This window comes from Aythya marila (assembly GCF_965140915.1).
Source record: "Aythya marila genome assembly, chromosome: 15".
Classification (NCBI taxonomy): Eukaryota; Metazoa; Chordata; class Aves; order Anseriformes; family Anatidae; genus Aythya; species Aythya marila.
Window position 1 is genome coordinate 4,668,076 of NC_139056.1, and position 25,621 is coordinate 4,693,696.

A 25,621-nucleotide genomic window follows, 5' to 3' on the forward strand; every position below is an offset into this window, starting at 1 on the left:
CATTTGCTGGTGCAGTTCGCTACCATCTCATGCTGCTAATTAGTCCCAGCTAATGCTGGCTCAGCAATTTCCCTCTTGGGAAAGAGTCAACATCTGAAATGGACAGTCTTATTTTTATTTTTTTTAATTCTGACTCTGAAATGACATCTTCCTGCAAAGCCAAAGATCAAGAGACTGCCATAATAAAGGAAAACAAACTTCTGATTGGAACCACTGCATCTTTATTTCGTACTATAAATAGAATTCCCCTCTATTTCCCATTCCCTTACACAAGTAAATGAAACGTGTAGCTGCATGTACCTCTATTCAGTAAAATACCAGCACAAATGGCTTTTTGCCATGAGGTAAGCCAACTGTGTTTCGAAGGCACTCTGCGTTTGGTTACAGTTGCATGCTTTACACTTACACCAGCATCTTGTGTTCGGCAACGCTGCCGGCTCTTCATGTACTTCTTGGTGAACTCCTTGGTATACGAATACTCCTCCTGGATCTAGGGCTGACGCCATCAAATTACTGTGCTTTGCTTCGCTCTTCCCCACCAGCATCGGCACTTAGGTGAACAAAAAGGTGGTGTTGAGGTGATAAGGAACTGAGATGTACGGTGCGCCTTGTGTTTACAGAGCCGGTTTTCTCCGGGGATGATCTCATCACTTAGATGTCCACAATGAAACTGCCTGGCTTACCAACATGTAGCTGACACAACCAGCTCCTGCTGGTCATCTCGGAGTCATCTTGACCTTTAGTCTCTCTTATGTCTGCTGTACACAGCTCTTTATGTGACTACGTGACTATATGTTGAAGAAACTGCAGGTTCTGCTGAGTCTTTGGACTTCAGGTACTTCACTTCTTGTCTTTTGTTAGGCTGAGTGATTAGGTAGGGCTGAAGAGGGGGAGAAGGTTTGGCTGTAGTCTTGCCAAATGTGTTTCCCACTACTGGCGGTGCTTTTCCACAGCATATGACAGCAAGCAGTGTGGCTTCATAGCATGGCTGGGACAGAGGCTCTAGCATTTCGGAAGACGCAGAGGAGGGCAAGGATTTGCAGTGATCTGGTAGTCTAACAAGAGGCGCGGCTCTGACTCGCTGCTTTTAAGAAAACTTTCTAGAGTGGAGGGAGCGCTGTGTAATTGCTTCCGGACACCAAGACTGCCAACTCCTGGATCGACATCTGCTTGTTGAGGTAACAGTTGTACTGAGCCATGGTCAGCCTTCCACTCTTCAAGGCATCCTCAATTGAAAACTCCCTACCAGATTTCCTGTCGAGGATCACGGAGGATTCCCCATTGGGACCCTTTATTGAGATCTCTTCCCAGTCACATTCCTGGCTCTTCAGCTTGACAAACAGGCTCCATTCAATGAGGCCAAGCACGTGAGCTTCCTCTGGAGACATTTCCTTGCCTGTGTCGGGATCAATAACCACAATGGAGCGCCTCAGGTGGTTCTCTCTCTGTTCCCTCTTGATAGCCACCGTCTTGAGGCGATTCTGGAGTTGCTCGATCTCTGCATCTTTTTCTCTGGATAACTGCTTCAGCTCATCTAACTCTCTTTCCAGAGCTTGGAATCTTGAGTCCAGGTTTATTCCACTGTCCATGTGGGTCATGTTTCTCAAATCCCGAGCTTCTGTTGCCGTGAGTTCAATCTCTGACTGCAGTCTCCTTGTTTCCATCAGCAGATTCTGTTTTTCAAGGTGTAGTTTGTGGTTTTCCTCTCTTAATAAGTCTAGCTCCTTTGACGACTTAGAGTTGTTGAATTCCACCTCGGACAGCCTGGTTTCAAGCCTATTGATATCTGCATCTAGCTCCCTCTTACGCCTGCTCTCCTCCTCCAGGTTGCTCTTCAGCTTTTGAATCTCATACTCCGTGTCTCCTTTGTCCACTTGGACGCTCTCTGAAAAGACCACTTTCTCTTTGACCTCCATCTTCTCCAAAGAAAGAAGCTTCTTTCTTAGGGCTTCCAGTTCAGTTTGTAAGACTTGTCTCCGGTGCTTTTCTTCTTCTAGCTCCAGCTTGAGGAGGGAGTGCTCCTTCTCTTGCTGGGGATCTTGCTGAAGGATCACTTTCTGTTTCACAGTTACTCGTTCTGTTGTTTCTCTCTCCTGTTCTTCTAACTCATTCAACCTAATTTTCAGCCTCTGCACTTCCAGTTCTGCCTCTCTGCGGGCCTGTCTCTCTTTCTCGAGTTCTTCCAGCTGACGCTCTAGCTCAGACCTCCTCCTCTGCAGCTTGCGGAGCTCTTCACGGAGGGAATCAATTTGCTTCAGCTCACTCTCAATGCTCTGCGAGAAGGAGTTGACTTCAGCTTTCAGGGCAGGATCTTGCTCGTACTTCACTACCTCCTGCTGGACCACTTTCTCCTTCACCTGGGAAAGCTCTTCCTCCTTCTGCCTTACCTTCTCTTCTTGGAGTAGCCGCTCCCTCTCCAGGTCAATGTGCTTCATCTGTTCCTCTGCTAGCTGCACTCTCAGGGACTCGACCTCCTCTCTAGTCTTGGGGTCTTCGCGGAACTGCAGAATTTCTTGAACAACTTCCTTTGTGTGCACTTGAGGTTTGGTATCTTTCAAAGCTTGGATCTCTTGCTTCAGCTGGTAGATCTCAAGGTCAGCTCTCTCAATTGCTCCTGTCCTCTCTATGATTTCCTCGCGGAGTCGCTGTAGCTCCTTTTCAGTTTCTGGATCGTTCTTGTACTTAATGACCTCCTTAATGACTTCTTTGACTTCTACCAGTGGCCCTCTGTTCCTCAGAGCAGCCAATTCATTCTGGCAGCTCTTTAGTTGCTCGTCACCACCCCGGTACCTCCTCTCCTGCTCTACCAGCTCCAAACGAAGGTTGGCAACTTCATTTTCAGCCTTAGGGTCTGGGCGCACAATCTCACGCACCTTCTCCTGTACAACCACCTTGGCGTTCTCTTCCTCCAGCAGCTGGATCTTCCTGAGCAGCTCAGCCTTTTCCCGCTCGTTGGAACGACCCTTGGATTTCTCATCTTCGTACTGGCGCCGGAGCTCGTTCACCTCTCTCTCAATGGTCAGGTCTTTCTCCACCTTCAGCACCTCCTTGACAGTAATTTTGCCCTCAGCGATGGCCCGTTCTTTCTCAAGGCGTTTGAGCTTCTCCTGGAGGAAGCTGAGCTCTTCCTCATGCTTCTGCCTAAGGGCACTCTCCCTCTGCTTGTTCTCTTGCAACATCCGGAACTCCATCTCCAGCTGGGGATCATTCTGCAGCTTCAGCACCTCTTTCTCCGTTACTTTCTCCTGCTCTTTGTTCTTCTCGCTGGACAGCACAGCGATTTGTTGGCGTAGCATATTGACCTCGTTCTCTCTGGTTCCTTCCTGCCTCCTGAGCTCTTCCAATTCTTCTTTGAGCCTCAGGATTTCATCAGCTTGAGCCTTGTCTTGTTCAATGCGCAACACCTCTTTCACTATGTACTCCTGCCCTCCTTCTCTCTTCTCGTGCTCCAGAACACGCAGCCTGATTTTAAGGGCCTCCAGCTCATCCTGGAGCACCTGGTTCTTTCGCTGCTCTTCTGCTAGATTTTGCTGCAGCTTGTGGAAGCTCTCCTCCAGCTGGGGGTCAGGCACTTTCTTCACCAGTTCCTTCTTAACTACTGTTTCTTGGGGCTTCTGGTTTTGCAGGTGGACAATGTTGTTCTGAATGGCTTTGATCTCGGCTTCCAGCTGTTGCCGACGCTGCGTCTCATCCTCCAGCTCTTTCTTCAACTTCCAGACTTCTTCCATGGGCCTTCCAGACTTCTTGGTCTGGACAAATTCTTGTGTTACTTGAACATCTGGTTGCTGTTGTTGGGAGAAAAAAAGCGTGTAGTTAATATTACCAAATGATCATACTCGGTGCTTATCTTCTGTGCCTCCTGTAACAAAACCACAGGAGGATGTTAATCTGGGCTAATGGAGGCTGCCTGCTGCCAACACTGAACAGAGCACGTTGGCAAACAGGCTTCTCCTGAGCTGCTCTCTGGATTTCCAGCCTGAAAATTGCTCTCAGTGATGCCAGTTGCTGACAGAGCAAAGCTTTGAGCCATGAGGGACACAAATTCTGGCCTGGGCAAAAAGAAAGTGTTAAAAATGACATGGAGCTTCTGAGGATGAGGGGAATATACTGCTGTGGGGACTGGAAAATGCAGAGAGGTCGTGTGCCCAATTCCTGGCAAACTGATTGAGTCTGCTGGCTGATGGGCTTTTGGGGCAGGAAATCCAGCTACATTTGTTTCCAGTTCAACTTGTAATAGCAAAAACACGTGTATATCGTGTACACAAATATTCTTTCAGGATCACGCTGCCACAGCCTGTTGGAGCTGTGTCGTATCCATCTACCAGCTGCAAGCAGAGACCCAAGCCAATAGCCACAGCACGCTGACCCTCTGGAGCCTCCCCACGTGCAGCACGTGCTGGCTGGCCCTCAGTTACCTGCCGCAGGAGGTTCTGAGCGAATTCCAGGTTCTGCAGCCTCTGTTTATTCACAGCATTTACTTCGGTGAACTTGGCTGCCAGAACAGCTTCCTACGAGAAAAAAGATGCATTCAGCCAAGCTGGAGCCAGAGGTGTTTGGTCAAGACTTGCTGAACAGAAACAATGGCCAGGCCCTACAGCAGTAACGCTGGGTGCTTTTCTAAACCCTTCCTACCAGCTTTGGGGGAGTATGGGTGGTTTTTTTTCACGTGTGCACACTTACAGTAATCTCACCTCCTTAGACTGAATATTTCCTACTTGAGACTTGCAAAAAGAGATCCAACCAAGGAAGAACCAGGTGGACACTTCTCGCTGCTTGCCTCGATAGGCAGGATGAGTTTGAGATGGGTTTTACACAAACAGATCCAGCGTAAATATGTGGCTTGTGGCCTGCCCTCTCCATAAGTATTTATTTCTAGGATGCTGTCTGTGGCAGCAACATCTCACTCCCTGGTTGAAAGTCTTGAGTGGAGAAATGTTTTCAGGATTTTGGCTTGTGGAAAAGGAAGTGCTTCCTTTCAGAAAGAAGTGCTAAATCTGGTGTTTTCCCTCCATCATTCCAGCCACCCCATCCCCAGAAATCAATGGCCTCAGAACAATGAAAAATTCCTTCCTCCCCTGGTCTTCTGCCCTCCCCCGCAGTCCCCTATGGGGCCAAGGCTGCTGACTGTAAAACAATTTTTTGAAAAATCCCTGTTGGTCCTATAAAGCTGTCATCTGCTTTAGCTCTCTGTAGGCTACTGCTTAGTTACCTCTTCTTTTACTTTTGCGGCTGGAGACTGGAGCCTGGGCTTCTTGCTTGTGTACCCGTTCCGGCCACTCTCTAGGTCGAGGATGGACCGTAGCTTCTCCGCTTCCAGCTCGTAGTCCTGCGGGAAGAGGTTCCCAAGAGAAAGGTGAGATTACTGGGTCCCCTTCGTGAGTGGATCCCTCCTGGACCCTGACTTTCAGGACGTCCTCCCTTGGCCCAGGGTTTGGGCGAGTTGCTGAGGGCGGGGGGACCTGGAGCGCTTTGGCAGAACGTCCTGGCAGGGTGTGAGGCGGGTGCTGCCTGTCCTGCAGCCCAGTGACCGGAGCTGTGTGCCCAGACTTGCCAGGTACCGCACCGATAGTGGGCGTGGAGTGGAAACCCTCCTTTCACAGGCAGCAAACCCTGGCTTACGGCCAGGCTGTCTCAGTGTTAGAGCACACATCACCTGGGTTTGGCTCCTCAGCTGTCTGGGCAAGGGCACTAGGCTTCATAAGCCTTCTTTAGGCAGCTCTCTGTAGGACGTGAAGAATTCTCCCACTGGCAGAATTGCAGTTCTTACCTTCACTGCCTGCTGGTATTGCTGAGCTGTGGTGGAGACCTTCTGCACCTCCTGTTCCTTGCTTGCGATGTCACCGAGGAGCGCCTAGGATGTGTGGAGATGCATGTCAGAGGGAATGCCAAGCCCAAAAGCTTTGTTAAGCCTTTGTGAGGGTTAACTTTGGAATTACAACACTGAGAATTGCAACCTCCTAGAGCTGCCTTGCTACATACAAACAAGTCACAGACAGGAGAATGGGACCTTACAATGTAAAAATAGGTAAAGCCAGCAGGACTGTACACTTCTCCATTTTATGTGCAGAAGCTGTCTAAATCTATTAATTATCTTTTTGTGTTCCTTTTCCTCTCCCCCATGTAGCCCAGGGCTCTTGTGAAGAATTACCACTTGGTTCTTCAGCTTCACTTCCACTTGCTGGATGTTGTCCGTCTCCTGCGGCTCGTAGTTAGGTATGTTGCAAAGGAACTGGTTGATCTTGTCATAGTTGGTGCGGTAGTTGGAATAGGCACTCCTGGCTTTCTGTAGGGTCTGCGTTCTGTAGGGGAAATCAGCTGAATGTCAGTGCTAGTGTACATCTGTTGTCTTCTGCAAACAGGTCCCGCTTCCCCTTCCCCCATTCCCTGAAGACACAGGTTTGAGCCAGTCGTTCTCCACCCCACTCTTCTGCAGGAATTGGTGCCACATGGTTGGTATAAAAGGAAGCAGAAATCAAAGGAGAAAGGAGTCACGGGGCGACCGCAGGGAGAATGAGGAGGATGCTGAATACTGGGTGTAAGCCTTTAGTGAGATAAGAAGGTACAAGATGTGACATGATCCGGGCAGAGGCAGATGTGGGTGATGACAGCTCAGGCACTCTTACTGCATCCACACAGTGGCCAATGCAGTTGCTCTTGCCAAAGTCCCCATCTCTGTTGCAAGAGCACTTCCTCCTAGAGGCTGCCCACACCTACCCAGTGCATGCCAAGAGCCTTTATTGCTTCCTCCTTAGTCCTCCCTGGAAGCACTTCTGCAACTGCTTGTTCCTAGACTGTGCTATGCCTCTTCCAGATGCTGCTCTACTGTAGATATCCCAGCTCTCCAGGCTGGTCCAGTTCTAGCTAGATGCTGTCATGGAGTCTTACCTGTGGTCAATTTGTTTGCTGAGGTTGTTGAAGCGCTGGTTGAGTTTGTAGAGCTCTGCTTCCTGCCGCTCGATGTCAGGGCAGTGCTCTTGGAACTTGCTGGCCAGGGTGTTGGAGCACGTCTTTGTCCTTAGCAAGTTCTGCTCTGCTTCATTGAGCAGGAACCTTTTGGATTGGAGCTCGGAGCCCATGGCCTGTGGAAAAAGCAGGAGAGAGAAATTCTCTGGAGCTGCACAAGTGCCAGACTTTCATCACTGCTCCCCCTCGACTCAAGCTGTTGTGCTGGAGCTGCAGATGATGCTAAGGACTGGCTGAGCTGCAGCAGTGCTGCAAGTTCTGGAGAAAAGCAAGTTAGAGCTGAACTGTAAGCAGAGCTGCCTGGTAAACCAGCTGGGGAGAAAAGTGAGCTCTCCCTTCTCTGTTAATCTTTAGAAGCAAGCATACTGTGTGTGAAACGTTGGGTGCTCCTCCTGCAAGTCCCCTGGGTTACCCCGTGCCTGTGGGTGCAGCAGCTCCGGAAGGAGCTGTGAAAGCCCTTGCATGCCAGTCTAAACACGAGGCCTTGATGAAAAAGCTGAAGAAGGATGTGAAATTGTGGCCCAGTTCTTGGCCTTTCTAGCAGAAGGATTGCCAGATCAACAGGTTTTCCTTTCCAAGATAACTGTTCCCAGCACGCTGACAGGTCCAGCCCTTTTCTGTACCAGGCCCCTGCATTGCTTTCCCCAGACCACCATATCTTTTGCTTCTCTGCTTGCCCATTAGTTAAATCAGAAATACTCAACCAGCATTTGCTTTCTGCTTTGGGGATGGGAACGGTTTGTGTTTAAGGTCTTTGCATAGGTTCCTCTCCTCCCATGGGAGCACCTGCTGAGCTACACCTGGCAGGAAACCCGAGGAGAAGCTGCCTCTGCTCGGCTGTGGGCATCGCTGCAGTCAGGTGAGGTCCCAGCTGGGGCAGCCTGTCCCTTCACCTGCTGCCTCACGTTTGTGACTTGAGCAGCAACTCCCACAGCTCTCCGAAGGTGTTTCTGTGTGGGGAGCACAGCAATAGGGTAGAAAAGTGGCTGGAGATGGCACTCACCAGCAGCTCTTCTTTCTTGCGATCTATCACGCGCAAATCCTCTGGCACAGTGTCATCTGTCACCAGCTTGTTCTCATACGTGGACAGCAGGTCTCGACCCTGCTGGAGGCTCTTCTCGAGGTGCGTGGCCACCTCAACTCTGCATGGACACAAGAGCAAAGGTGTTGAAGCACACCTGCACCAGTTTCCTGCAGCATACCAGGCTCAGGCCGTGACTTACTTCTCCTGGGCGGCGCTGAGCAGCTGAACCACGCGCTCGTACTTCTTGGTGGTGTTCTCCACCTTGTTCTTCACCAAGGTGGCGCTGCCAGTGTTCGGCACAGATTCAATGAACACCTCGCACTCCTGGATCTTCCTCATTTTCTCTGGTTCAATGCGACGGACCTCATTGGTAATGTTCTGCAGGAGAAAAACACAACCTCTGTAGCAACTGAACCAGGACCTGGTGGCTACAGCAGAAACCGGCTGACCTGCAGCCGTGTGATGCAAGAAGGGAGGGCAGGGCTGAGGTCTGCATTTGGTGGCCGGTGCCCTTCAGCCCGTGGAGAGCACGAGGATATTCTCTATCCGAGTTTGTATCCAGCTCTGTTGGGGCAAGCTTGCTAGCACTTAGGGAGTGTTGGCACAAGGCAGCTCTGGCTGGGGGGGCTGGTTCACAGCAGCTCCAGCTCTGCTGGAAATGTGCTGGGCTCATCTGGATCCCTGGGCTCTGCGCCCTGAAGGATGACTTCTCGCCTGGACAGCAGAGCGCTGTAGGCAGTTGGAGCAATTTGCTTTCACTTGTGGTGGCACTTGGCTTTTGACACAGCCCTTGGCCGGTGATGTAACCAGGAACCGAATTTCCTCCTAAAACAAGGGAGGTTTGTGGCAGGGAGCCTGGCCTAATTAGGGGTCAGGAGGAGAGGAAGGCAGCAGGACATTACAGCACTGGAGTTTAGCGGGACAGGTGCTGAGCTGTGCACAGGGAGAAGCAGTGCCCTGGAGCTTAAGTGTTTGGGCTGTGTTTCTTCTTTAGCTGCTGGTGGTGGTGGCACTGCTCCATGCCCTCATGCTCCAGGAGCACCTACAGCACCCTGAAGACCACCACGGAGCCCCCTGGGGGTGACCTTGGCATTTGGAGCAGGGTCCCTGTGCAGCACCACCCCCCTGCTTCATACCTTCAGGTCCTTGGAGCGCTCGGTGCTGTCCTGCACAGCCCGACTCTGTTCCAGGGGCGGGCGGAGGTTGGCCGTGATTGCTTTCTCCAGCTTGTCCAGGTCGCTGTGTACTTTCTCCAGCCCTGCCAGGAGCTGGCGGCCCTGAACTGATGCAGCGTCTGGGTGAGGAGAAGGGAGCAGGTTAGAGCCAGCTCAGTCCCACCATGCAGAACAAAACCCATGTCCTCCTCGGCTCCTTGCCCGCTGTGACCACAACTTGGCTGCTCCAGCCCCACACGTGTCCTAGCTGCCTGGGGACCCTGAACAGGGGGGAAGCTGTTGGTGATGTCCTCTCACCACAACCAAGCAGCAGCCCAACATTTCAGCCATGGGTGTGAACCAGCCACCAGTAAGAGCCCAAGGGAGCACTGGACGGGGCTGTCCTGTTCCTGTGGGGTCCCCCTCCCTGCAGGTATTTGGGATGAGTGGAGGTGGCACTAAGGGATAGGGTTTATGCATCAGACTCAGGAGGTCAGGCTCATGGTTGGACTTGATCTTGAAGGTCTTTTCCAACCTTTATGTTGCTCTAATCCTGGGGTTTGGAGCAGTGTGTGTGCGTGCTGTGCTCCACCCTCATCTCCTGGGCAGATGAGTGTCACAGCATCGCGGGGTTGGTGGTTGAGGGGATAAGGCAGAGCCCCCCCCTTCTAGTGCCTGGGGAGGGATGAGCTAAAGGCTGCCCAGGCAGAGCCGCACCTCCGATGCTGTCGGCCTTCAGCCCCTCGTAGCGCTGCTGCAGGATGTTCTTGCAGTTGGCAGTCTTCTCCTTCACGCTCACGAAGCTGTCAGCGATTCTGCAAAACGGGACAGCGCGGGGCAGGGGTCAGAGCCGGCCCCTCGCCCCCCAGCACCCGTCCTGGCTGCGGAGGTGGGGGGTGAAACCCAACCAGGGGTGCCCTGCAGCCTGGTGGCAGGGGGGCAGCCGAGGTGCCTGCCTGCACCCCTTGATCCTGTGAACACTTTCCAAAGGGATGCCCCCCCCCCGAGGAGGGGAATGTGGATGGAGGGATGGGGAGGGCAGAGGCTGTGGTGGCAGCAGAAGGATCTGTCCTGGCTGAGCTGCACGTACTGGTCTGCCAGCGCTACCACCTCCGGGTCCGGAGGGGGGATCATGAAGCAGACGCCCGGGGCGCTGATGGCGTCTCCAGTGCTGTCTGTCACCTCCCAGACGTCCCCGCTGTTCTTCTGCAGGGTGTAGTGGGCTCCGCGGGTTATCTGGCCCTAGGGGACAGGAACGGGCAGTGGCCACAGGTCAGGATGTGCCTCCCACCCCACTCCACGCGCGGCACCACCCAGCATCTGCCCCGTGCAGAGACCTCCTGCCCTGCTGCTCCCTCCCTGCAGTGCCCGGCTCTGAGCCGTGCCTCTGCTCACAGCAGGGCCGGGACATGCAGGGACAGCACCCTTGGGTGCTGGGGACATGGATGTGCCCTGACTGCACCAGAGGGATGGTGCTGGGAGTGAATTTGGTCAGAAACACGCCTGGATGTCGTCACCATCCCGGTGTGGGAATGTGATGGGGCCGAGCTGTCGCAATACCAGGGAGGGGGTGTGACAAGCACCGTGTCTCTGCGTTCCCCCGGCCCCATCCCGCTCCTCCCCAGCTGCACAACCTGCTCGCCTTGTCCCTGCAGAGCCCGTTCCTTCACCGGGTGTCACCTCTGGCCCCGGCACCCCCGAGAAGCCCCCGGCGGGCTGGTACCTGCTCGCCCTCGTACTCGCACAGAGCCTCCACGGGGACGGGCTGCGGTGGCGGCTGCCGGCGGTGCCGCAGGGGCAGGACGTGCTGGCTGCGCTCCTGCAGCGACCGCACCACGGCATCATACTTGTCCAAGGCCTTCTCCTGGTCCTGGCATGGAGGAACAACCAAAGAGATGTGGGAAGGAGGGAGAGGGATGAGCTTTTGCACCCTCCCAGCTGGGGAAGAGTTCATACCATGGCTGCTGTGGTCCTTTGCCAAGCATGACCCCCCGCTGCATTTAGGGCCAGGCTGAGGACGGGGGCTGTGTTTGTGTGGTCACCGTGCTGTGGCACCAGCCACAGGCATCCCCTGCTTGTGTAGTCTATGGATAGCCCCATCCCCAGCAATTAGCTCTAATTAGCCCCTTGGAAAGGCTCTGCAGGGGTTGCTCTGTAGCTGGCTGTGCAGGGGGGTATCCTGCAGCGGCTGCTGGGCTGGGAAGAGAGGGGGGGTTCCTGGCACCCCGGGATGTGCTGCAGCACAGACAGGTCCCAGTAGGTGACCCCACAGCTCATCCCACCAGCTCCTCCAGCAGCGGGTCTAATTATGCTCCCGCCCTTAACGAGCACCGGCTCAGTGAGAGAACAAATAAAAACCAGCCCAGTGAGCAATTACGTTGCTGTGGGAGAGGCAATCTCGAGCTCAAGGAGGGGGAAGAGCTGGACACAGGGAGGCAGCAGCAAGGGCTGGGTGCCTGCCCTGGCAGGGCCAGCACCCATGGGTGTCATGGGGATGCTCCGGCACCCCCTGGTCCTGCCTCCAGCAGTACTCACATCCAGCTCCCTGAGCAGCGACTCGAGCTGGTATCTGTCCTTGAACTCAGGGCTGTATTTTTGGTCCAGGTCTGTATCCACCTTCTTCAAGAGATCCTGGGCGTCCTTGGCATCTTTCTGAAACTGTTGAAAGGTGAAATCCCTGGTGAAATCCCCGGAAAATCCCTCCCCTGCTGGAGCAGAGGCACAGCCCAGAGGTGCCCGCAGCAGGAACGCCCCAGCCAGGCGGTGTGGGCAGCAAAAGCCTCACAAGGGCATGGAGAAGGACGAGGAGTTGCTGTCTGCGACAGGGGAGCTAGGGAAAGACTGCTGCAGGCAAAAATAATGGGGCAGCCTGCTTTTTGCATTGTTCAGTGCAGCTTTCCCTGCCCTCCCCGCCTTCCATTTGGGTTCCAGGTGGACAGGGTGGTGCTGTCCCCAGTGCCAGCGCAGAACGGGGGGCTTCTCCCAGCGGGGGCTGAGCGGGAGCCCACGAGAGGCAGTGCCTGGGCTGGGCACCCCGCTTCCACCTTGGCAGGAGCCTCGTCACGTCCTCAACCCGCCCAGGCTGTGGGAGAGGAATCCGGCCCGACCTGCTCCCCGCGGAGCCTCCCCGGCTGCCAGATGCGGTTTATCGGGCAGCCATCTGTCTGCAGCACCCGGCCCTCGCGCGCGCTCCCCGCAGGCAGCGCTGCAGGTGCAGGTCCCACACAGAGCCCTTCCGCTCCCGGGGGGCGGCGAGGTGGCAAAAGTTGGAAATTGGAGGAAATTTCTTCTCAGAAAGGGTGGGGAGGTGGTTTGCGGGTTGCCCAGGGAGGTTGTGGAATCACCGTCCCTGGGGGTGTTAAGGAAAGCCTGGACGTGGTGATTAGGGACATGGTTTGGTGGGTGATGATGGTAGGGGGGTGGTTGGACCGGGTGATCTTGGAGGGCTTTTCCCACCTTAATGATCCTATGAGGAGCTGTGGCCAAGCAAGTACTGCACTGGCATCTCTCTGGCCCAGCAGCGCCTCGTGGCCCCCAGGCTCTGGTACCTTGTGGAAGTCCTCCATGAACTTCAGGTGGCTCTCCTCGCAGATCAGGAAGTTGAGGTACTCCTTCCAGTCGGCATGGACTGCCTCGATGTGCGCCTGTAACACCGCGCGGCCTCAGTGCTTCGTGTGACAGGCCAAAAGCAGCAGCACCCGCCCCAAGCAACCAGACCCCGAGGGGCTGCAAGCCCCCCCCAGAGGCTCCTGGCTCAGAGCTGGGGCAGCAATGCCATAAAGCTAGCCCAAAGCTGGGGTGCTGTGATGGGACTGTGGGGAAGGAGGCAGCAGGTCCCACAGCCTGATGTCCACCTTGCCATCGGAGGTGGAATGTGACAACGCAATTTGTCCCTTGAGGCTAGCCCAAGACAATCGCCAGAGGAACGGGGAGGGTGGGAAGAGCTACTGGGTTTTCTCCCCACTCCCCCAGACCCCCACACACATGCAGGTATTTCCCGCTGGAGGTCCCACGCTGGAGTGCCCCAGGGGGCTGGAGAGCAGCCCCAGCGCTCACCTCGATGGCGTTCTTGCCGGGGTGGTTCTGGGCCAGCAGCTGGTCCCCGTCCGCGTGCAGCTTGTTGATGGCCTCCTCCTTCTCCTCCAGCTTCCGATGGATGAAGTTCTGGAAGGAGACAGGCGGGGTGCTGGTTGATGCCCACACCAGCAGAAGGTTGGATGTGGGGTTTAGGGACATGGTCTAGTGGGTGACGGTGGTAGGGGGATGGTTGGACCATCTTGGAGGGCTTTTCCAACCTTAATGATCTTATGATTCTGAGGGGACCCTGGGTTAGTCCTGGCTGTGAGGGCCCGAACAAGACCAAAAGCACGGTGTTCCCCTACTGCAGCTTTCATTTTTCCTTTCCTTGCAGATGTCGCTGAAGGTGAGATTTTTGCCAAGCTAACACTGAGCTAAAGGAGAGCATCGTGACAACTCAGTGCTGAAATTACTGGTTCCTTCCACCCATTTTAAGTTTTGATTATGGCTCGTGTCTGACAACTTGTTTGCCTGGAGAACAACCTGCTCTGGGAGACCAGGAAGTGTTTGTCACAACGTGATTTCTTCTGGCAGTGGCACGATGTGCAAGAGACACCCACTCTTCTGTGTAAGAACTCATAAAACATTCCCCTATCACCCACCACAGGTGTGTAATGTATGTCCTATGTCACAGAATTACTCAAATATGTAATTATTTACATGTGCAAAATTCAGGCACGCACACGCACTGGCATTTTTGAATAGACAAATAGGTGCTGTGAGTAAACACCTTAGCTAACAGAACACAGACCGGGGATAGAATTTAATTTGCAATATTTTCCCCCAGGAGTGATGTTAATAAACATCACCTCTCTCGTAAAGGCAGAGAAGACTTGGAGAAGAAACTAAGTGTTATTCAGTGAAAGGGAAAATAAGTAAGTAGGCCCTACAGTGGTTACACTGCCGGGTTCCCTCTCTGCTTTATTTCTGGTGGGAGGCAAGGACCAGCGTTACTGCTCTGTCCCCTGGAGGTCTCGAAGTGCTCCCTGACGGAGTGGGGAAACCGAGGCAGAAGGGGTGAGCGTGCACCCACCTCGTACTGGCGGCGCCGGCTTGGGTAGTCCAGGTTATGGTCACTCCAGTCGTAGTGCGTGCGGTCCTTCGCCTGCTGATCCAGCCAGTAGAGCTTGTTGGTGCAGCGCTGCATGTAGTCCTGCAGCGCGTTCAGGTCCTGCTGCCGCTGCTGCGAGCTGGCCTGGGAGGGTAAGGGGAGAGCTGAGCCCCGCGCTCCGTTCCCCACCCCACAGCGCGGCTGCAAGGGGCTCGTCCCCTCCCCAGCCCCCCATCCCAGGGGTCTCCTACCAGCAGTTTCTGGTACTTGGTTTGCAGGTCGCTCACGTATTCCTGGTAACAGGAGGAGAAAGGCGACAGTCAGGAGGGTGGTTGAGGCAGGGTGTGTGAGGGATGGGGATGGGGATTTTATGGCCTTTGCCTCCTCGTTAAGCTAGGGCCGGTGCAGGATGCTCAGCTCCGAGGTCAGGAGCAGGGCTGGGCACCCACCCAGCTGCCTGTCCCCCCCCACCCCGACACGGCGTGGCCGAGCTGACCTTGGTGCCTTCCTTGGTGACGTGCGGGCCGATGGCCATGACCTCATTGTGGAAGATGTTGTGCTCTTCTACCTGGCTGTTGACCAGCGGCAGGTCAGTCCCGAAGCCCTTGCCACATAGCGCGTCCTGCAGCACACAAGGGGGGGGGGAATTAAGGATGGGACAATGGGGCATGGTGGCCACAACCTGGCTCCTCTTGGCCACCAGAGGTTGGACAGGAGCGGCGCTGGGCTTGGACAGGCTCTGCTGGCTTGTGCTGAGGGACGCAGAGGCTGGCATGGGCTGTGCTCCCCCATCCCAGCACCACAAGCTGGATTTGGGGTTTTGAGAGGTGGAGGTGATGCAGCAGCGCTGCTGCAAACCACCGTGCACCACGGACCAAAGCAGGTGGAGGCTCGGGGGTGGCAAGCCAGGGAAGAGGCCGAGCCTCCAGCATCTGGAGGAGAAGGCAAGGGGGGCCCTGGCAGCAGCCTTCCCGTGACCGCCGGGCAGTTACTGGGAAACCAGCAGTGTGGTAGCAGGATGGGAGCCAACAGGCACACGCTGGGACAGAAGACCCCAGGCAGGGGCACTGATGCCTCCCTCAGTACCTGTTTCTCCTCGATCACCGTGGACCAGTTGACCTGGGGCTCAATGTGCTGCAGGGAGAAGTTGTAGATCTGGTCGTGCTTCACACGTAAGTTTGCCACTCGTTCCTTCAGCTGCCGGATGCTGCGGGAAGGGAAGGACGAGGTAGGATGCAGCCCGTGGGCATGGACCGGGCCTGCCATTAGCTGGAGGTCATCCCCTGCCAGCCCCGGCAGAGGCAGCACCCTGGGGACCTTGGCCGAGTAACTCGGCTGGGCAGGCGTTGAGCAATGAGCTGGGGAGCAAAAGGGCAAAGGCTCCGCGTGCCTGTCCCATGCCAAGGCTCTCAGCAACGCCTCCAGCTCGGGGCAGGGGGCAGATGTCGCCCCAATGTGCTTTGCCCAGCACTTTATCCACAGCTGGAGAGCAGTGGTCCCAGCTCGATAGGTGCCCGGGGACGGCCACAGGGTGTGCGTGGGGGCTGCTGTCTCTCCGAGTCCCCGGAGAGGGCTGTGCCCCCCCCCAGTACTCACTCTTCTGTGATCATGTCCCCCTGGGGGTGCTTCATGTGCCTGGCGATGGCCGCGTCCCCATCCAGCACGTAGAGCAGCTTGTCCGACTCGGTGAGCTTCTGAGCCGTGAGCTCCTTGTACTGAGCTTGCTGGCAGGCCTTGATCTTGTGCAAGTCCTGGGCAGGCGGAGAGGGGGGAGAAACGATCGCAAAGGGGACAGTGGCAGCATCCAGCCCGCTGTGGGGTGGGTGCCAGGCACGGTGTCCCCCACCCATGCTGCTGGGCTGCAGCGCTGGGCAGGGTGGCTGGGGGGCAGGAGGAAATTTTGGGTCCCTTCTGCCACCCCCAAGGGGGTCTGCGTGCTTGGAGGAGCCTGTGGGCGTGGGGCCGCGGCTCGTACTCACATTCTGCATGCGGGAGTCGGTCTCCACGATGTTTTTCTCCACCTGGTCAGCATTTTTCTGCAGGCGCTCTATGAGCTCGGTCAGCTCTTTGCTGGAGATGCTGGGGAGGAAGAGGAGAGGGAGAGGAGCTCGTCGCCCCATGGGGGGCTGCTCTTGGCACGCTGTGGCCCTGCCACATGGCCGGGGGCCAGCCGAGCCCGCCCGGCGCTGCAGCTGCGCGTGACTCACTGCTGCCTTTCCAACACTTTCCAAAACACTCCAAAACGCCGCTCTGCCAGGAGGGGGGCGGTGGCCGGGGCCTTCCCAGCGCGGCAGCAATGGGAGCGATGCCGCTGCCAAGCCCGACCCTCCCTTGGCACGAGGAGCAGAAGGGCCGCTCGCAGCGCAGGGCTCAGCTACACACCGTCCCCAGTCGCTTTGCCCCAGCACCCCCAGCCCCTCCACGCAGCATTTGCCCTCCCCAGCACTCGTACGGAGCGCTCTGCCTGCAGCAGCCCTGCCTCCCTCTGGAGACATCTGCTCTGCAAAGAGGTGCACGGAATTTACACCAAATAAAAGGGGACGGGGCAGCGCAGGCTGCATCTGAGCTTGGGCACTTCACCTCCTGCTAGGCAGGGTTTCTCCTTCCCTCCTCTGCGTGCGCAGGGTGAGGGGGGTGCCAGCCTCTCCCTGGCAAGGTGCAGAGCCGGCCGCCTGCTCTGCTTCACATCAGCGAGGGACTGCGTGGGGCCAGCCAACTGTGCCCAGCAGAGACGGCTGAGCTGGAGCAAATGCTCCTGCTAATGCACGGAACGGCCCGTGCCACTGTGTTTTCATTGCCGTGGTTATTTTAAACATTTCATCTCCTCTGTCACTTGGGCTGCATTATCGCTGCGTGCCAAGAAGCTGCGAGGTCCCGGCTGGCTCCGCGCCCCACCGGCAGAGCAGCAGCACTTGGGGCTGGAGCACCGCAGCATCTCCCCCGCAGAGCTGCTGGCATCGCCCCATGGGGCTGGGCCAGTGATCATCCACAGCACCAGCACCCGGTTTTGTGCCCCCAAGCACTGGCGGAGCCCACAGCTGGCTGCAGCCTGGCTGTGCCTGCTTTGCCTTGTGGACCAAAGCCATCGCTGAAGCCTTGGCTCGCTCCGATCCCAATCATTTATCGAGTGGGGATAATGAGCCTTAATGACCTCATTACATGGTGGCGGAATTAATCTTTATACGGCGCTTGGAAATGCTAATTGCCGTTACAGGAGCCCTGTGGCTCCTGCACAAGCTGCTCCCCGGAGGGCAGGGGGACAGGGTCCAGGCAGGGTCGCAGCGTCCCGGCTGCGTGGGGGCTCCTGCAGCAGCCCCTGGTCCCTCCTGGGGGCTCGGCCACCCCAGCACAGTGTGAGCAGCCAGTCCCTGGGGAGGGCTTCGTGGTGGCATCCCCGGACATGTGCCCTTGGGAACAGTACAGGGTCCTCAGGGGCCACACATGGTTGTGGTGAGGATACTCCGGTGCTCACAGCCTTTCCGATGTGGCGCTGGGGAAGAAGAGCTTGGCCAGCCGGGTCTGTCCAAATTCCTCCCAGCACTGGTGCTGAGTTTCGGAACAGGTGCCTGCCACACATCCTGCCTTTTTCAATAGGAAAAAAAAAAAAAAGCCCCAGGCTTGTTCCTCCCCACCTGAAGCCGCGCCCCTGCAGGCTGGTGCTGTTTGACAGATCCACGGAAGCTTGCGCTTCCCTGAGAAGCTCTGGCGTGGGCAGGGTTTGTGCTGATATTTCTTTTTATAGAAGCTTCATCACCAGAATGGTGCTGAGCGGGGTGGTGGCTTGTGTCTGTCACCGCTGCTTGCCAGGGCGAGTGTTGGCTTCTGCTGCCGGGTCCCGGCTCACCCCGTGCTGGCAGCCTGGCTGCGCAGAGGCCGGTGCAGTCCCTGTGTCTTTGAGAGAGCCCGGGGATGAATCTCTGGGGTTTGAGTGGATTGATAGCGGGGCTGCAAAAGCCATCCCAACCGACTGAAGAGGCTCGGAGCTTTTCTAGCTCTGGTTTTGATTGTGCTGAAGAAGCTTCCAAATTGTATGAAGGACATAACGTTAAGCAAGGGCTGGCTTGGGATCCGTGGCAATGCTGCACATCAGCCGAGGCTTTCCAAGCTGCTGCTGGGGATCTGGTGACCGCAGAGCTCAGAGGGCTCCGCATCAGCACAGCCCATCTCCTGCATCGGGACCCAGCCGTCAGCCTTCAGCTGGGCACCGCCTCTGCCGGGAGCATCCTCACGGCCCCACTGGGACAGCTGGCATGGGGCTGATGCACTGGGGTGAGATGTGCCCCATTCTCCTGTGCCAGGGTGGACGATTTGCCCAATAATCCAGAGCTTGCTGCTGAAGTACAGGTGCAGTGCTTGGGCAGGGAAGAGGAAATGCAGAGAGGCTCCGCAGCGCTTGCTTGCAGCGAGCAGGAGCACGCTCTGGTGCGATGTGGGCATCACCCTGCTCTCCAGGCATCGCCTTACCCGGTGCAGGCAGCAGGAGAGGTTTGCTGTCTCCAGTTCATGCGAGAGCCTGGCAGGGCTGGCACCTGCTGGGGCTTTGGGAGGGGGAAAGGTGATAGAAACCTCCCAGGGGACCTGGCCCAGGTGCCCGGGACCTGGGCATGGCAAGGAGCCTGCAGAGAAAAAGGTGAGGCAAGGCCCAAACAGTGAGGGCTTTGTCCTGAAAAAGGAGAAAGAAAAAAAAAAATCCCTGGAAAAACTGGCTTTGCCATTTCTGAAGAACTTTAACATTTCCAAGGACTTTTCTGGTCACAAAGGAAAAAATGATAGCATTCATGAAAAGCTGTGTTTGACAAAAGCCCTGTTGCTGTTTCAGAGAGGCCGCGGGATGGCCTGGCCAGGGCAAAGGAGCGGGGATGATTCCAGGGCGAGGGGAGGGTTTGCTCCGGGTTTCTCACAGCTGGGGAGCAGGGAGGAGGCAGCTGCTCCACACTCGAGCATCTGTTGATGAAACTTGTATCAGGGAAAGCGTTGGAGCCGTTCTCTTGCTCTTCAGGGAGAGAAGATGTTTCTGCTGTGGCTCACCAGGCTTGGGAGGCTTCCAGCTTCACTGAGAGCTGCCTGGAGGTGCTCGGTGTTCCCCTGCAGTGCCAGTGGAAAGAGCCCAAAGACTCCTCTGGGGTGCGTGAGCATCTCGTGGAGCAGGGGACCCCCTGTCCCCAGCTTTTCAGAGCGATACGGTGATTGCTTTGAGGAGGCAGAAACTTGGCTGCTGAAAACTCCTCCCGGGGAGGCTGCATTGAGGGGCACTGGTTTCCAAGACAAATTCTAGCCTGGACCGTCACTGCCCACCGCCCCCTACCAACACATTCAGCCTCTCGCCTTGTCAGCACGTTCCCGAGCCTCGCAGCCCACCATGAAACACCGTCTGCATTTGCTTTTCAGGGCTGCATCTCGGCTCACCAACGCCCAGTTCCTTTAGGGTGCTCAAGGTCTGCCTGCCAAACCCCGACCGAGGTGCTCGAGCAAAAGCCCGTGCACCCGCTCAGGTCTCTGATTGTGCCGAAATTTGCACCCCCTTCCCTAGCAGTGATGTGACCCCTGTTTTTTTTTTTTGTTTGTTTGTTTGTTTTTTTCCCCTCTCCCCCTCCAAGGCTGTGCCTTTGCTTGGAGCTGCTTGGAGCAAACCTCCCCGTGGCGCGGGTGCCTGGACGTGGGCAGGGTGACAGCCGGCCTGGTGGCCCCTTTGGCTTCTCTGATTCCTTCCTTATTCAAACGAGGAGGGGAGCTCACCCACACCCCTAATTAAGGGTGTTCATATGGACATTTTGTGGAGTTTCAACTGCGCTGGATGAACGTGGTCCCCGGGAGAGCTCCCGTTTGTGCTGACAGCTTGGGGGCTGTGCTGGGAAACCCTCCCAGCCTCCTCCGCAGGCTGCAGCTGCCCCCGTGTGCGGTGTCCCCTCCTTAATGCCCCTGGGCCGCTCAGGGCTGCGTTGGCACGGGGTTGTGGTGGAGCAGAGGACAAAGGGGCCGGGCTTCAGCTAGCGTAACGCTGGTTTGGGAGAGATCGGAATCTGGTACAGAGCTGGGAGCAGCGCACACGTCAGGGCGGAGCTGGACAGCAGGGCTGCCAGGCTGAGCCCAGCTTGTTGCTCTTATGTTTATCTTCCCCTGAATTAATGGCGATATATTATTGTAATGTGCATGGAAATTAAAGCAAAAATAGGCCAGGCGATGGCGAGGCTCGCTGCGCTATAAATACAGAGCAGCTCCCTGACTCACCGGTTGTCTATTCATTACTGCTGACTCCAGCCCTGCAAAACAGCCTCCAGAAATCGGTGTCAGCCCCGCAGCCAGGGCCTCCGCCGAGCCTCCAGCACCAGCCCCGAGGTAGGGCCGGGCCGGGCAGGAGGGCGCTGGGTCTCCTGGGATCCCGCAGCCACCCCGTGTTTTATGCTTCCCGAGCTCTCCACGGAAGAGAGGAGCCCACCTCCTGGTTTCAGAGCATGGGAAGGGTACCAGGGAGGGTGACTGGGGGGGCTCCCCCATCCGTCTGTATCCTGCCTTCCTAGGGGCGTGGGACAACCCCACCGGCACCACCACTTGGTCAGCGCTTGGCTCCTCCAAGCACCGCTCACCCAGCAAAATGCTTTTTTATCTAGCTATAAAAGTCACTTACATGCTGCACCCCCAGCCCTGCCCCTCCTGGCACATCCAGCCCCGGCAGCTGGGTCTCTCACAAGGCTCCTGGGGATGGTGCCCTTGCCTCCCGTCTCTTTTTGGAGGGATGGAGAGGGGATGGGGATGTTTCTGTGTAGGGACTTGGGCCCTGGTCCTGTCCACTTGTGCATCGGGAAGACAGAACCATGGAAAATGAGGGCTGAGGAGCATCGCCTGCACGGTGGGGGAGGGAAGGGTGCTGGGTGCTGGGGACGTGCTCTGGGAGCAATGGGTGCTGCCGAGGCCGAGCACACCAGGGAGCCCAGCTCACCCTGAGCATCCCAAATCATCTTTGCCTCTCCATGGCTCTGCAGGGTTTAATGCCACTTCTGGGGAAGCCACAGGGACGGGGACAGCAGCTCCTGGCCGGGGTGCAAGCCACTGCAGGAGGTGCTCCCCAAACCAGCCCTCGGTCAGCGCCGTGCTGCCCCCGCGGTGCTTCGGGGCTCGTCCCCTGCCCTGGAGCTCAGCTCTCGCCCACCCCACAGCCCCTCTCCGAACACAGGATGAGGCAGGACGGCGCGCACGGTGTTGAAATGCCTGTTCCCGTTTCCACAGCCTGGCGTTCGGCTGCTGCTGGCAGCCCTGCTCGGCTCTTCCAGCAGCACGGGCGGGCGCTGGCGGGGAGCCTGGCAGCGCCTGGAGCACGGGCCGGGGCGGCGGGAGCTGCTCCTCTCCCACTGCCTTCTCCTGCAAGTGGTTCAACCGGTCCCACGCCGGCTTCCCCATGGCGGGGATGTTTCCCCACAGCGGGGAGTGTTCCCCGGACTCCCAGGTGTTTGTAAACTCCAACGCAGGAATTAACAAATTGGGGATAATGGGCGCAGCCCCCCCCCCCGGCTGTGCGTGGACACTCGGGAAGCACGGACCGGCTGCAGGGAGGGAGGGGGCCCAGCCCCAGCACCGTGCTGCTTCCCCAGCTGGCACAACCCAGCCCGAAACACGAGGTTTCGTTCTGCCCCACAGCCTCCAGGGCGGGCGGCCTCCCGAGCCCCAACCTCCACCGCACCCGGCTGCGGGCACCGACCCCAGCTGGCAGCCGGGGACCCCAGGGCACAGGCACCAGCCCAGGGGTGGGGATGGTGGGGCAGGTGCCCACGTCCATCCTCTCCCGGCACCACGACGCTGCTCGGGGTCCCAAGCCGTGGGCCCAGGCACGGTGCTTCTCCCTGCCAAGCCCTCCGCAGACGCAGCGGGGCGTTCGCACCTTCCTCCGGCGGTGGGATCGGGGGCTCGGGGCCGCCCCTCTCCTCCTGGGACGGGGTACCTGGCAACCCCTGAGCCAGCCTGGCCCCAGAGAGGGGACCCATTTGGTCCCCTGGGCTCCCAGGCCAGGGCAGCACCGTCCCCTCTGGGGACCCCTCCTTGGTGCAGGGAGGAACAGGGAGGCTGCTGCTCTGAACCGAACCTGACATCTTCCGAATCAATCCCAACACCAAATCGATCCCAAGAAGCTCTTTGGGCAGAGTCCCCTCTGCCCCAGCGCGCGGTGGATCGCGGCCGTGCGTCCTCGCGGGGAGGAGAAGCTCCCTTTTATTATTTTAACTGCGTCCTTCCGACGGGCACGTCCAGCCCTGCTCCTTTCTATGCCCGGCACACCCGATCCTCGTCCCCACGCCAGCCCAAAGAGCTGATGGCAAGGGGAGGGCAGCAGCCACCGCCCCGCGGCGGGGACCGACCTCGGCGCCCCGGTGGCCGCGACCCCAAGCGGGGCTCTCAGCACCCCCCGGGGCCGGCAGCTCGGCACCGGCAGGCGGGCGGCGGGGCAGGGGAGGGGGGCAGGGGGTCGCTCACCTCTTTTTCTGCACCGAGGGGCTGTACTTCCCTTTGTTGCGCTTCCTGAAGAGCGAGTGCATCGCGTCCCCGGCCGGCGCCGCCGCCGCGCTCCGCCAGCTCTCGGCCCGCTGCCGCCGGGAGGCTCTGAGCCGGGACGGCGGCGGGAGGCGGGGCGGAGGCTGGGGCTGGAGGGAGGCTGGAAGGAGGCTGGAGGCTGCCTCCTGCCCTCCCGGGGCGGCGGGCGAGGGGCACGGCCGGGGCTGGCCCGGGGCGGGGCCGGGCGGGGGCTCCCCGTCGTGGCCCCTCGCCCTGTCCCCGCGGTCCCCTCCCCCGGGGAGCCTCCCCGGCCTCCCCGTAGCCCCCCCCGAAAGCCGCTGGCAGGGCACCCCCAGCTCCCAGCCTCTCCTCCTGGGGGGTTCTCCGGCCTCTGAGCATCCTCGTGGCCTCCGCCCATGCCCTGTGCTGGGGGCAGGCTGCGGGGGGGCTCGGAGAGAGGGGCAGAGGGGCACGATCCCCTCCCTCGCCCCCTGGCCACCTTCCCATCGATGCAGCCCCTGCCTCCCTCCCAGTGAGGGGCTGGGGATGGAGGCTGGGACTCAGCACCCCCAGCACCACTGGGTGCTGCTGTTCTTAGGGCGCTGAGCGGGGCTGTGGGTGCCCTGGGTCTCTGCACCCTCCCCGAGGGCTGTGCCCACGCAGCAGGCAGGAGGGCACTGGGGTGGCTGCCCCCCGGCCACCTAAGAGGTTTTGCTCACCCACCTGCGGGTACACAGCAGCCAGCAATTAGGAACGGCTCTGGCTTTTTTATCCCGGGATTTTGTGCCCATGTGGGATTAAAGGGCTGAATACATGCTTGTATCTTCCCCACCATCCCCAAATCCTCCGCTGATTTTCTTTCTGGGGGCACATCAGTGCACGCCGTGACCTATTGATCCCGATCCCCCGCTCGCATCACGTCACTCGGCTGCGGGGCCGCTCGCTGGGGCAGAGCCCGGAGCCTCCGCTCACCCTCCTGGCACACCAGGAGCCCCTGCACAGCTCTGGGGTCGCCCCCCCGGGCTGGGTGTTGGCGCTGACAGCACAAGGCAAGTGCTGGGGGGTGGCCGGGCTGCTCGGGGGTGAGGATGGGGCAGGTGGATGCTCCCCAGATCCCTGGGGTGCGGGGTTTGCAGGTGCTGGGCTGCGGTGCCTCGTGATGAGCTGTGTGGGGTCTCTGCAGGTGGGGACACCAACGCTGCCTGCGCCCCTGGCTGAGCCTGGATCACGCTGGCTGTGTCCTTCCTCCTCCTCTTCTTTTTCCTCCTCCTCCTCCTGGGAGAGGTGCTGGGCCGTGGGGCGCAAAATAGGCCTGGAGAAGAACCTACCTGCACCAAGGAGCAGATCAGGATTTCCCTATTTATTTTTAATTTTTAATATGTTGGGGGGATTTGCCAAGTGCTGCGGGTCGCTCTGTGGTTTGTTCGGAGGCTGGGACCATCCCTGTGCCCAGCCAGGCAGTGCCCAGGTCCCCTGCCCCAGCTCCCACCCCTAACTAAGGGGGAGGAGAGGTGGCAGTCACCCCGTCCTCCAGCTTGTATTTAACTACATGAAGTCCTGCCTGCCTTTATTTGCTCTCGAGATGATTTCTGGTGCTCGTGCACCCCTGCCATCATGCAGCGATGCATCTACACGGGGAGCGGTCACTCCTCTCCCAGCTGCGAGCCCCCTGGAGACCCCTTGGTCTTAAACCGAGGGTGTCCTTAACCCACGAGGGCTCCGACACCCTCAGCAGAGCCGGGGGCTTCCAGGGAAATCCCTTTGCCTACCGGAGGGTTTTTGCACTGCGCCTCCTCCTCGCCTCCTGCGCCAGCTCCGCAGCACTAATCCTCCTAATCTCCCCACATCTCTGGCGTGGCTCATTTTTGTGTGCGAATGCCCTTGAGAGCTGCAAAATTGCAGCTGCTCGGTGAAACGGCGGGCGGCGAGAAACTCCGCCGGAGTGGAAAGCTGGGGCTTGTGTAAACTGCCCCGGTGTTTTGCCTCGGTGCTGGCTCGGGATCAGAGGTGCTGCACAAAGCCGCACCGCACGGCGCGTGGGGGGGACGGGCTCCCAGCCCACTGCTCTGCCCTCTGCCCGCGCCACTCGCCTGGGCCTGGCAGAGCTGAGCTTCACGTGAGACCCGCAGATTGGGGTGCTCGCAGCTCCAGCAATCTTTTTGGATGCCTTGGACCGAGCTCTGCCGGTGGGGACACACAATGTGCCCGCTGCCGTGCCCGCTGCACGCTGCCTCCGGATGGTGCCAGGCACAGCATGGGCTGCCCAAGCACAGCACCCCCCGTGCCAAGGTTTCATCCCCCTGAGGCTTTTTGCCCACCAAAATGCAGTGTTCATTTTGCTAACGAGCCCTTCTGCTGCTCGGCTGATGCACTGGCCCCTGCTGAGCCCCGTGCCCCACCAGCTCCCAGTGTTAGCTGCAGGTGACACCAGTAGGACAAAATCGGAGCTGGTGGTGCCAAAGAGGGACACCGGGAATGTGCTCGTGCTCAGGAAGGCTTTGGAGTGCCCCAGGGTCCTGGTGAGAGCAAAAGGCAGAAAAAGGAAAATCCCCCAAAACCCCTCAAGCATCAAGGAGCTGGGGACAGGGCTTGGTCCCTGCTGTGCCGCGGGGCGGGTTGAAACGTGCTCCGAGCGCCGCGGTGGGGGCAGCGGCGTGGCACTATCGATTTAACCGGGGTGAGAAGCTCCTGAGCCACCGCCGCGGGAGGGGAGCGGGAGAGGAGCACGTTTTGTGCAATGCGATTGCATTTTTTGGCAAGCCCTTTTCCGGAGCGGCTCCCACGCCCTGCCGAGCCCTCGCCTCTCCACCCTGTGCCGTGCCTGGCACCGCCAGCCCCAGATGAGGGTGGGGGGTGGGCACCAGCCCCCCGAAA

At 58.2% G+C, this 25,621-nt stretch overlaps 1 protein-coding gene across 1 annotated transcript; it reads right to left on the bottom strand.

Annotated features, from left to right (window-relative positions):
• Positions 1-114: 114 nt before the first annotated feature.
• Positions 115-22,901, bottom strand: PPL (periplakin). The gene is made up of 22 exons (XM_082772453.1): positions 22,730-22,901; positions 16,249-16,348; positions 15,866-16,020; positions 15,356-15,476; positions 14,766-14,891; positions 14,521-14,562; positions 14,252-14,413; positions 13,198-13,305; positions 12,690-12,785; positions 11,677-11,799; positions 10,865-11,011; positions 10,232-10,383; positions 9,859-9,956; positions 9,124-9,281; positions 8,187-8,365; positions 7,967-8,105; positions 6,886-7,079; positions 6,149-6,299; positions 5,768-5,851; positions 5,210-5,326; positions 4,416-4,508; positions 115-3,785 (listed from the first exon to the last, which is right to left on the bottom strand). Exons 1-22 carry the CDS (start codon positions 22,789-22,791, stop codon positions 1,101-1,103), a joined length of 5,292 nt encoding a protein of 1,763 aa, XP_082628579.1. The 5' UTR covers positions 22,792-22,901; the 3' UTR covers positions 115-1,100.
• Between the last annotated feature and the right edge of the window lie 2,720 nt (positions 22,902-25,621).

Excerpts from the sequence above, each read along its gene's own strand:
- PPL (XM_082772453.1), bottom strand. The coding sequence starts at position 22,791 with ATGCACTCGCTCTTCAGGAAGCGCAACAAAGGGAAGTACAGCCCCTCG. Across the intron at positions 14,563-14,765 it reads TCACCAAGGAAGGCACCAAG|GAATACGTGAGCGACCTGCA; the intron begins GTCAGCTCGGCC and ends TCCTGTTACCAG. Across the intron at positions 8,366-9,123 it reads AGCGCTCCAAGGACCTGAAG|AACATTACCAATGAGGTCCG; the intron begins GTATGAAGCAGG and ends TTTCTCCTGCAG.